The 12,861-nt window shown below is 42.9% G+C and overlaps 1 protein-coding gene across 1 annotated transcript in view; it reads right to left on the bottom strand.

Moving 5' to 3' along the window:
- The window catches only part of LOC139417389 (protein kinase C zeta type-like), a 133,781-nt gene that overhangs the window by 82,423 nt on the left and 38,497 nt on the right, over positions 1 to 12,861 (bottom strand). Inside the window, exon 2 of the mRNA XM_071166660.1 lies at positions 425 to 510. Coding sequence (XP_071022761.1) covers positions 425 to 510 — 86 coding nt within the window. The remainder of the gene's footprint in view (positions 1 to 424; positions 511 to 12,861) is intronic.

Genomic DNA, 12,861 nt, shown 5'->3' with positions numbered 1-12,861 from the left:
TAGTAGTAGTAGTAGTTGTAGTAGTAGCATTATTATTAGTAGTCGCATTAGTAGTAGTAGTAATAGTAGTAGTAGCATTATTAGTAGAAGTAGTAGTAGTAGCAGTAGCATTATTAATAGTAGTAGCATTGTTAGTAGTAGTAGTAGTAGTAGCAGTAGCATTATTAATAGTAGTAGCAGCAGCAGTAGCAGGAGTAGCAGTAGTAGTAGTAGTTGTAGACAATCTTTCTTTCAAAAATACCAACCAGGTCTGTTCTCATCAAATGATCATGTGACGGTTTTAATAAGCGCTCGTAGAAAGTGACAAGTTGCTAGGTAGGATGACAAACCAATCAATTACTGTAAATGACCTCTAAACAGGAAGTGAAGTGCGAGAAGGTCAATGGGATGTGTCGGGGAGGCGGAATGTGACATTAATACTCACCCTGTTAAAGCGCTTGGCCTGGAAGAGGTGTCCGTTTACTCGGTAGAGCTTCCTCCATCTTCTGGCCCCGCGGCGGTAGATCGATTCTAGGAGAGAGAGGAAACAGTTGTACAGTAACTGCATGACAAGGAGCGAGAGAGGGATGGAGAGGTGCATTCAAGGTCCTCCAAAATCACAAAAGAGCGAGGGAGTAGTGAGAAAGAGGGAGAGAGAGATGGAGGGGAGAGAAACTTGCCCTGCCCTTAAAGCACCACGCTCTCTGAAGTTTCTATCAAAGTACCAGAGGAAATAACCTCCAAGCTTCCCTCCCTCCCTCCCTCTCTCATTTTCTCCTCCCTCCCTCCCTCCCTCCCTCCATTTCATTCTGTCCCTCTTGTCTCTCTTGAGGTCCTGGTCTTATTAATTTCTCTGTAATGTCTTGAATCCTGATGACAGCGTAAAGGTGCAGGCTGCTATTTATACCTTCTGAGCGGTCTATTAATACACTGCATAACACTGCATAATAAACAACTCTGTATTGATGGCCCTTACGTAACCAGCGGCTCAGAGTAGGAGTGCTGATCTGGGATCAGTTTGGATTTTTAGATCATAACGATGTCAGATGTAATGATGATGATGTCAGACATAATGATGATAACCATGTCAGATGTAATGATGATGATGTCAGACATAATGATGATAACGATGTCAGATGTAATGATGATGATGTCAGACATAATGATGATAACGATGTCAGATGTAATGATGATGATGATGTCAGATGTAATGATGATAATGATAATAATGATGGTAACAATGTAATGATGATAATGATGTCAGATGTAATGATGATAACGATGTCAGATGTAATTGTAACGCCTGCCTCCAACTCACACTCTCAAAAACGTACAGTTGAAGTCGGAAGTTTACATATACCTCAGCCAACTACATTTAAACTCAGTTTTTCACAATTCCTGGCATTTAATCCTAGTATAAAAATCCTGACTTAGGTCAGTTAGGATCACCACTTTATTTAAAAAATGTGAAATGCAGGAATAATAGTAGAGAGAATTATTTATTTCAGCTTTTATTTCTTTCATCACATTCCCAATGGGTCAGAAGTTTACATACTCAATTAGTATTTGGTAGCATTGCCTTTAAATTGTTTAACTTGGGTCAAACGTTTCGGGTAGCCTTCCACAAGCTTCCCACAATAAGTTAGGAGAATTTTGTCCCATTCCTCCTGACAGAGCTGGTGTAACTGAGTCAGGTTTGTAGGCCTCCTTGCTCGCACACGCTTTTTCATTTCTGCCCAAACATTTTCTATTGGATTGAGGTCAGGTCTTTGTGTTGGCCACTCCAATACCTTGACTTTGTTGTCCTTAAGCCATTTTGCCACAAATTTGGAAGTATGCTTGGTGTCATTGTCCATTTGGAAGACCCATTTGCGACCAAGCTTTAACTTCTTGACTGATGTCTTGAGATGTTGTTTCAATATATCCACATAACTTTCCTACCTCATGATGCCATCTATTTTGAAGTGCACCAGTCCCTCCTGCAGCAAAGCACCCCCACAACATAATGCTGCCACCCCCGTGCTTCACGGTTGGGATGGTGTTCTTCGGCTTGCAAGCCTCCCCCTTTTTCCTCCAAACATAACGATGGTCATAATGGCCAAACAGTTATATTTTTGTTTCATCAGAACAGAGGACATTTCTACAAAAAGCCCAGTCTTTGTCCCCATGTGCAGTTGCAAACCGTAGTCTGGCTTTTTGATGGCGGTTTTGGAGCAGTGGCTTCTTTCTTGCTGAGCGGCCTTTCAGGTTATGTCGATATAGGACTCGTTTTACTGTGGTTATAGATACTTTTGTACCTGTTTCCTCCAGAATCTTCACAAGGTCATTTGCTGCTGTTCTGGGATGGATTTGCACTTTTTGCTCCAAAGTACGTTCATCTCTAGGAGACAGAACGCGTCTCCTTCCTGAGCTGTATGACGGGTGCGTGGTCCCATGGTGTTTATACTTGCATACTATTGTTTGTATAGATGAACGTGGTACCTTCAGGCATTTGGAAATTGCTCCCAAGGATGAACCAGACTTGCGGAGGTCTACAATTATTTTTCTGAGGTCTTGGCTGATTTCTGTAGATTTTCCCATGATGTCAAGCAAAGGGGCACTGAGTTTGAAGGTAGGCCTTGAAATACATACACAGGTACACCTCCAATTGACTCAAATGATGTCAATTAGCTTGGCTTCTAAAGGCATCACATCATTTTCTGGAATTTTCCAATCTCTTTAAAGGCACAGTCAACTTAGTGTATGTAAACTTCTGACACACTAGAATTGTGATAGAGTGAATTATAAGTTAAATAATCTGTCTGTAAACAATTGTTGGAAAAATTACTTGTGTCATGCACAAAGTACAAATTTGTGGAGTGGTTGAAAAACAAGTTTTAATGACTCCAACTTCCGACTTTAAATGGAGATCCCCTGAACGCAGCTCACTTTCCAGCTCACACTCTCAAACACATAGATCCCCTAAACGAAGCTCACGTTCCAGATCACAATCACCTGAATTCTGATCACCTGTTCACACACCTGTATGTCATTATCACACACTATTTAGTTCAGTTCTGTGCAGCCCATCATTGGGGGGTATTGTTTGTTTTGTGACACACTTCTATTCGGAGCTATCTTTTTCCTGTAATTGAATCCTCCCGTGTATGATAGTTTTGGCCTGCCTCACTAATGACGCCTTTAGCCTATTCCCTGCCTGTACTTTAGCCAATCGAATTTCCTGTTACCAACCTATTGCCTGATCTCCCAGATGACGTTACTAGCCTTTTCCCTGCCTGTACTGTTGCCTTTTTGGACCCCCTGTATGACATTCTGCCTGCCCCTGGACCCAGCTACCTGCCTCCTCCTGTTGTCCTTTACAAATAAACACCTGCGGCGCCCTGCGCTTGAAACCCGCTCTCTGTCTCCCATCGTGTTCACTACAGTAATGATGATGTCAAATACGATTCACTACCACATTCATCTCCAGCAACATGATGTTGTTACATGAAACTGACAGTTTGCCAGTTTTTCTGAAGTCATATCCCAGCATGAGTTGAATTAGGTGTACTAAACCATTTGGGGGAATCACACTACTAACATGGTCATTGCTTTTGCTACCACACAACACAAATTACTGAACTACCTACCAGATGTCCGACATCAGCAAGTTTGGTTGACTGAGGACCCCCGACTCAGCTTGATATGGGCATAGGATCCACCTCTAATCTCTCTGTCTTGCTGTCGGTTGGTCTCTCTCTTCATACCCCTCTCTTCTTCTCTCTGGTAAACTGCATCAGGCATATTTAACTATATGTAAGTCAAATGATGCAATGCCAAAAATTGCTCAAATGGCTACTAGTATCGTCAAGCTAGGATTTTTCCCACATCAGCCAAACCAAAAGCCATGACACTGCACAATAGGCAGTAGTTACTAGTATAGATAATGTAGGTGGAGTTTGGCAATCATTTCATTCATTTAAACTTTCCTTCAGTATTTTCAAGACTTAGAAATTACAGTCCCTTTAGTCAAATGGACTCCCAAATGAGGCGAGTGTGCCTTTGTGCGTGAAAACAAAGTTATCCAGTGAGCAAAATTGGTTGAAAGCGTATTCAACCAATATGACGTCTTTTCAACGTCTTTATAACATCTTTTCAATGTTGTGTGCTCATAGTGCACATCAAATCTAATGAACAGCCTGTTGGGGTGTCAGTACTTGTAGTGACCCCCCCCCCCCCACGCCACATTAGGGTCCCATATAAACAGTAACACTTGTGTAAAGGATAAGGGTACAACACAACAAATGAGACTTGAGTCACGGTGAGTGTCACTGATGCCGTCTGACTGAAGCCATAAGTCAGGGTCGCATCACAACGCACCTGTGGCATCAAGCAGGCGAACCAGGATGTGCACCGGTTTGTTACGGCTGTCTGAAAGGGTCACTCCTGCATCTGCCGCATATCTAGTATGCACTGGGTCACGGTCAACATAGGAGCTACACTACAAGTATGTGGAAACCCCTTCAAATTAGTGGATCCATCTATTTCAGCCACACCCGTTGTTGACAGGTGTATAAAATCAAACACACAGCCATGCAATCTCCATAGACAAACATTGACAGTAAAATGGCCTTACTGAAGAGCTCAGTGACTTTCAATGTGGCACCATCATAAGATGTCACCTTTCCAACAAGTCAGTTTGTCAAATTTCTTCCCTGCTGGAGCTGCTCCGGTCAACTGTAAGTGCTGTTATTGTCTAAGAGCAACATCGGCTCAGCCGCGAAGTGGTAGGCCACACAAGCTCAACAGAACGGGACCGCCGAGTGCTGAAGCTCGTAAAAATCATCTGTCCTGAGTTGCAACACTCACAACCGAGTTCCAAACTGCCTCTGGAAGCAACATCAGCCCAAGAAATGTTAGTCGGGAGCCTCATGAAATTAGTTTCCATGGCCGAGCAACACAAGCATAAGATCACCATGCGCAATGCCAAGTGTTGGCTGGAGTAGTTTAAACTCACTGCCATTGGACTCTGAATCAGTGGAAAAGTGTTCTCTGGGGTGATGAATCACGCTTCACCATCTGGCAGTCCGACGAGGGTGACCCGGTGATGAGACAGCCAAGGAGCAGGACCATGTCATTATCAATCATTAGAGAGATAATTTCTTTCTTTTTTTAACCCATTTTCTCCCAAATTTCGTGGTATGCAATTGGTAGCTCCCATACGGACTCGGGAGAGGCGAAGGTCAAGAGCCGTGCGTCCCCCGAATCACAACCCACAACCCAAGCCGCACTGCTTCTTGACACAATGCCCACTTAACCTGGAAGCCAGCCGCACCAATGTGTCGGAGGAAACACTGTGTACCTGGCGAACATGTCAGCGTGCACTGCACCCGGCCCGCCACAGAAGTCGCTAGTGCGCGATGGTACAAGTACATCCCTGCCAGCCAAACCCTCCCCTAACCCGGACGACGCTGGGACAAACCCTCCCCTAACCTGGACGACGCTGGGACAAACCCTCCCCTAACCCGGACGACGCTGGGACAAACCCTCCCCTAACCCGAACGACACTGGGACAAACCCTCCCCTAACCCGAACGACGCTGGGCCAAACCCTCCCATAACCCGGACGACGCTGGGACAAACCCTCCCCTAACCTGGACGACGCTGGGCCAAACCCTCCTCTAACCTGGACGACGCTGGGCCAAACCGTCCCCTAACCCGGATGACGCTGGGCCAAACCCTCTTCTAACCCGGACGACGCTGGGCCAAACCCTCCCCTAACCCGAACGACGCTGGGCCAAACCCTCCCCTAACCCGAACGACACTGGGCCAAACCCTCCTCTAACTCCTCTAGCTGGGACAATTGTTGCGCCATGCTTCTCCCGGTCGCGGACGGCTGCAACAGAGCTTGGACTCGAACCCAGAATCTCTAGTGGCATCGCCAGCAGTGTGATGCAGTGCCTTAGACCACTGCGCCATTCAGGAGGCAGAGAGGTCATTTCTGATCATTCTTCATTTAACATGCCAAACTGAAAGGGTTGAAAGGCTTATTGTCCTGCTGGCTGACTGACACAGGGGCGTGTCAGGCCCGGCGTATTCTCTCTCCACCGCAATTGTTTTCTGAATGGAGATGATCTTTTAATGGCGAAGGGTAGGACTTTTTCAATGATCCTACTCCTGCGTAACAGTCTGACAACCATTAGCCAACCACTGTCTTGCTGTCGGTTGGTCTCTCTCTTCATCCCCCTCTCTTCTTCTCTCTGGTAAACTGCATCAGGCATATTTGCATCAGGCGTATTCTCTCTCCACCACAATTTTTTTCTGAAAGGAGATGATCTTTTAATGGCGAAGGGTAGGACTTTTTCAATGATCCTACTCCTGCGTAACAGTCTGACAACCATTAGGCACAGCTAGCAAATCAAAAGAACAGAGGATCAATTATGGTTTATTATCTCTCCCTGAGACCTTCCTCCTGGTCTGCCCTGTGAACAAAGTCGAACAGAACACCTCATCTCCACTGTGGGGACACAAATGCACGCACACATATATTTCCTCTGGGCTAACGGACCATGGATGAGTTGACCTCTGACAACATTCCCCTCCTAGACGCAGACTAGTGCTGCATCATCCCATTCAGCAGTCCAGTATAGATGATGGGCAATGAGAGAGAGAGGAAGAGAGAAACAGAGAGAGAGAGAGAGGGGGGGGGGTTGGGAGAGAGAGAAACAAATAGAGAGAGAAACAAAGAGAGAGAAACAAAGAGAGAGAGAAACAAAGAGAGAGAGAAACAGACACAGAGAGAGAGAGAGAGAGAGAGAGAGAGAGGAGAGAGAAAGAGAGAAACAGAGAGAGAGATAAACAGAAACAGAGAGAGAGGGAAAGAGAGGGGTGTTGAGGTAGATTGAGAGAGAATGCAGATAAGCCATACAAGTATCACAATCCTTTGACGACAAACCAAAGGTAAAGTACTGCAGCTGCACTAGTTTAGGACAGTGGGAAGAATCCAGCCATGTTGTTAGAGTTGATCAACTGAGAGACTTACCCTTAGATAGGCCGGCTGAAAAGTCCAAATTGGCTATATTGTAAACATTCATGAAACAAATAAAAAAATGTTAATTTAAGGTTTGGTTTAGGGTTAGCAGAGTGGTTAAGGTTAGGTTATAAATCATATTTTATGACTGAGCTGCCTCCAGAACAAGATTCATGACGAGAAAACACTAACCATGGCCACGTTGACAAAGTCTGTTCTTAATTCAACAGTCATTTAAACAATTTTAACTTAACCATCTGTGTAACCCTAGCAGTAAACTTTGCAAATAAAAATGTTGTTCGTCAGACCTGTCGTCTGTCAGGGCTGTGGCGATTTCAGCATGCTGCCCCTAAGGGGTTGGCAAGAGTGGTTGTGTGATTTAGCACGCACGCAAACGCACACACACACACACACACACACACACACACACACACACACACACACACACACACACACACTTACACACACACACACACACACACACACACACACACACACACACACACACACACACACACACACACACACACACACACACACACACACACACACAGAGTGGGATCCCCTGATCTGCAGTCAACACACTGCTATGAGTCAGCAGCTCTAAGAAGCCATTGTTAAGATGACACCATGGCAACGGAACGAAGGATTTCATGCATTCGTCCCGACACCTTCATATCGAGCCTAAAAAAAAGTGTTGTATAAAATCTGACTAGAATGATTGATAGTTACAGTCATCTATTGTGCTCATGTACATTTGTTCACCCAGCAACTTTGGCAAAGAAGTCCTCCTTGTTGTAACCAGATTATGCCTTCAATGGCAGATTGCATGGCTTACTGCACGCTGCTCTGTATGGGAAACATACAGTACATTGTGATACAGTCAGCACATACTTTAATAGCTACACCCCATTATTCATAACCAGGGTACTTTATTATATAAAGTATCTGTATCATATATCTGCCTTCTGTATCATGTAAAGTATCATAGCTCTGCTTCCTGTATTATATAAAGTATCATAGCTCTGCCTCCTGTATCATGTAAAGTATCATAGCTCTGCTTCCTGTATTATATAAAGTATCAAAGCTCTGCTTCCTGTATTATATAAAGTATCATAGTTCTGCTTCCTGTATCATGTAAAGTATCATAGCTCTGCTTCCTGTATTATATAAAGTATCATAGCTCTGCTTCCTGTATTATATAAAGTATCATAGCTCTGCTTCCTGTATTATATAAAGTATCATTGCTCTGCTTCCTGTATTATATAAAGTATCAAAGCTCTGCTTCCTGTATTATATAAAGTATCATAGCTCTGCTTCCTGTATTATATAAAGTATCATAGCTCTGCCTCCTGTATTATATAAAGTATCATAGCTCTGCTTCCTGTATTATATAAAGTATCATAGCTCTGCTTCCTGTATTATATAAAGTATCATAGCTCTGCCTCCTGTATTATATAAAGTATCATATCTCTGCTTCCTGTATTATATAAAGTATCATAGCTCTGCTTCCTGTATTATATAAAGTATCATAGCTCTGCTTCCTGTATTATATAAAGTATCATAGCTCTGCTTCCTGTATTATATAAAGTATCATAACTCTGCCTCCTGTATTATATAAAGTATCATAGCTCTGCCTCCTGTATTATGTAAAGTATCATAGCTCTGCTTCCTGTATTACATAAAGTATCATAGCTCTGCTTCCTGTATTATATAACGTATCATAGCTCTGCTTCCTGTATTAAATAAAGTATCATAGCTCTGACTACTGTAATATATAAAGTATCATAGCTCTGACTCCTGTATTATATAAAGTATCCTAGCTCTGCTTCCTGTATTATATAAAGTATCATAGCTCTGCTTCCTGTATTATATAAAGTATCATAGCTCTGCCTCCTGTATCATGTAAAGTATCATAGCTCTGCTTCCTGTATTATATAAAGTATCAAAGCTCTGCTTCCTGTATTATATAAAGTATCATAGCTCTGCTTCCTGTATCATGTAAAGTATCATAGCTCTGCTTCCTGTATTATATAAAGTATCATAGCTCTGCTTCCTGTATTATATAAAGTATCATAGCTCTGCTTCCTGTATTATATAAAGTATCATAGTTCTGCCTCCTGTATTATATAAAGTATCATATCTCTGCTTCCTGTATTATATAAAGTATCATAGCTCTGCTTCCTGTATTATATAAAGTATCATAGCTCTGCTTCCTGTATTATATAAAGTATCATATCTCTGCTTCCTGTATTATATAAAGTATCATAGCTCTGCCTCCTGTATTATATAAAGTATCATAGCTCTGCCTCCTGTATTATATAAAGTATCATAGCTCTGCTTCCTGTATTATATAAAGTATCATAGCTCTGCTTCCTGTATTATATAAAGTATCATAGCTCTGCTTCCTGTATTATATAAAGTATCATAGCTCTGACTCCTGTATTATATAAAGTATCATAGCTCTGCTTCCTGTATTATATAAAGTATCATAGCTCTGCTTCCTGTATTATATAAAGTATCATAGCTCTGCTTCCTGTATTATATAAAGTATCCTAGCTCTGCTGCCTGTATTATATAAAGTATCATAGCTCTGCTTCCTGTATTATACAAAGTATCATAGCTCTGCTTCCTGTATTATATAAAGTATCATAGCTCTGCTTCCTGTATTATATAAAGTATCATAGCTCTGACTCCTGTATTATATAAAGTATCCTAGCTCTGCTTCCTGTATTATATAAAGTATCATAGCTCGGCTTCTTGTATTATACAAAGTATCATAGCTCTGTTTCCTGTATTATATAAAGTATCATAGCTCTGCTTCCTGTATTATATAAAGTATCATAGCTCTGCTTCCTGTATTATATAAAGTATCATAGCTGCTTCCTGTATTATATAAAGTATCATAGCTCTGCTTCCTGTATTATATAAAGTATCATAGCTCTGTTTCCTGTATTATATAAAGTATCATAGCTGCTTCCTGTATTATATAAAGTATCATAGCTGCTTCCTGTATTATATAAAGTATCATAGCTCTGCTTACTGTATTATATAAAGTATCATAGTTGCTTCCTGTATTATATAAAGTAGTCTGGATTTGGAGAAATTCAAGTGATACCATCCGTACCCTCATCATTGTATTGTCATCCTCCATCTCCACGTCCTTTGATGAAGGTAATCTGAAGCCGCTCTGCAGGCTTGAAGACATGTCTTTGATATAAAGTTTTGGAAAACTTATCTTCTATTCCCCCCTTGCCACACACACTTTCTTCCTCTCTCTCTTCCTCCATATATTCCATATATTCTCTCTCTCTCCCTCCATATATTCTCTCTCTCTCCCTCCATATATTCTCTCTCTCCCTCCATATATTCTCTCTCTCCCTCCATATATTCTCTCTCTCTCTCTCCCTCCATATATTCTCTCCCTCCATATATTCTCTCTCTCCCTCCATATATTCTCTCTCTCCCTCCATATATTCTCTCTCTCTCCCTCCATATATTCTCTCTCTCTCCCTCCATATATTCTCTCTCTCTCCCGCCATATATTCTCTCTCTCCCTCCATATATTCTCTCTCTCCCTTCATATATTCTCTCTCTCTCCCTCCATATATTCTCTCTCTCTCCCTCCTCCATATATTCTCTCTCTCTCCCATATATTCTCCATATATATCTCTCTCTCTCCCTCCATATATTCTCTATTTTTTCTCTCTCCTCCATATATTCTCTCTCTCTCTCTCTCTGTCTCTCTTTTCCTCCATATATTCTCTCCCTCCATATATTCTCTCTCTCTCCCTCCATATATTCTCTCTCTCTCTCTCCCTCCATATATTCTCTCTCTCTCCCTCCATCTCTCTCTCTCTCTCTCTCTCATATACACTCACTCTCTCTCTCTCTCTCCCTCTCTCTCTTTTTCTCCATATACACTCACTCTCTCTCTCTCTCTCTCTCTCCATATACTCTCTCTTTTGTCCTCCATATACTCTCTCTCTCTCTCTCTCTCTTTTCCTCCATATATACTCTCTCTCTCTTTTTCTCCATATATAGTCTCTCCCTCTCTCCCTTCCTCCCTCCAATTATCTGGGTACCTTTGCCTTACAACGGGGGCTACTGCTGCAGTGTCTTATGTAATAATGACTGTCCTGAATGAAACTAGCCCTGCTACTACAGTCATCAATGACACTCTCCCTCTCCCAGACTAGTATAGAGCAGTGTGCTATCATCATCATCATCATCTTAACTGTTTCTGTTTCACAACCTCACCGCTTGGTGAGGTTATCCATCAGTCTAGCCCTGTGCACGTATTCATTAAGTGTCTTAGAGTGCTGATCTAGGATAAGTTTATTCATTTAAATAAGAGGTTAATAAGATCACATGGACAGGGGGTACTTGATCCTAGATCAGCAATCCTATTCTGCAAAGGCTTTATGATTATGGGTCCAGGCCAGGTATTTACATACTTGCTAGACCTTCTTCTTTAAAGGAAAAATACATGACTATATAGTGAGCATAGATCTTTTAATAGTAAGGTCAGGAGCTAACCGACTTGGGAATGTGTGTGTGTCCTAAAACGAACTGATCCACTATAGCAGCATGTTTTCCTTCCCTAGGCCTAGGCTTCCATTAGAACAAGGCTTTATCACACAGACCTAGGCTCCCACTAGAACAAGGCTGTATTACATTAGCCTAGGCTCCCATTAGAACAAGGCTTTATCACATAGACCTAGGTTCCCATTAGAACAAGGCTTTATCAAATAGGCCTAGGCTCCCACTAGAACAAGGCTTTATCACATAGGCCTAGGCTCCCACTAGAACAAGGCTTTATAACATAGGCCTAGGCTCCCATTAGAGCAAGGCTCTATCACATAGGCCTAGGCTCCCACTAGAACAAGGCTCTATCACATAGGCCTAGGATCCCACTCGAACAAGGCTTTATCACATAGGCCTAGGATCCCACTAGAACAAGGCTTTATCACATAGGCCTAGGATCCCACTAGAACAAGGCTTTATCACATAGGCCTAGGCTCCCACTAGAACAAGGCTTTATCACATAGGCCTAGGATCCCACTAGAACAAGGCTTTATCACAAAGGCCTAGGATCCCACTAGAACAAGGCTTTATCACATAGGCCTAGGATCCCACTAGAACAAGGCTTTATCAAATAGGCCTAGGATCCCACTAGAACAAGGCTTTATCACATAGGCCATAGGATCCCACTAGAACAAGGCTTTATCACATTCTGTGTACAGACATGTCCAGATGGCGGCTTCAAAAGTAACTACCCAATATACACTAGCTTCCTCTATAAAAAAAATAACAACACATCCAACCATTCCATTCCCTTCTGAGACCATATCCGACCCCACCACCATGACATCCATCCGACCCCACCACCATGACATCCATCCGCCCCCACCACCATGACATCCATCCGCCCCCACCACCATGACATCCATCAGCCCCCACCACCATGACATCCATCCGACCCCACCACCATGACATCCATCAACCCCCACCACCGTGATATCCATCAGCCCCCACCACCATGACATCCATCAACCCCCACCACCATGACATCCATCAGCCCCCACCACCATGACATCCATCAGCCCCCAATACCATGACATCCATCATCCCCCACCACCATGATATCCATCAACCCCCACCACCATGACATCCATCAGCCCCCATCACCATGATATCCATCAGCCCCCACCACCATGACATCCATCAGCCCCCACCACCATGACATCCATCAGCCCCCACCACCATGATATCCATCAGCCCCCACCACCATGACATCCATCAGCCCCCACCACCATGACATCCATCAGCCCCCAATACCATGACATCCATCAGCCCCCACTACCATGACAT

This window comes from Oncorhynchus clarkii, chromosome 9 (genome assembly GCF_045791955.1).
Source record: "Oncorhynchus clarkii lewisi isolate Uvic-CL-2024 chromosome 9, UVic_Ocla_1.0, whole genome shotgun sequence".
Taxonomy (NCBI): Eukaryota; Metazoa; Chordata; class Actinopteri; order Salmoniformes; family Salmonidae; genus Oncorhynchus; species Oncorhynchus clarkii.
Note: the sequence above shows the minus strand (reverse complement) of the source record. Positions and strands in the feature narration are given on the sequence as shown.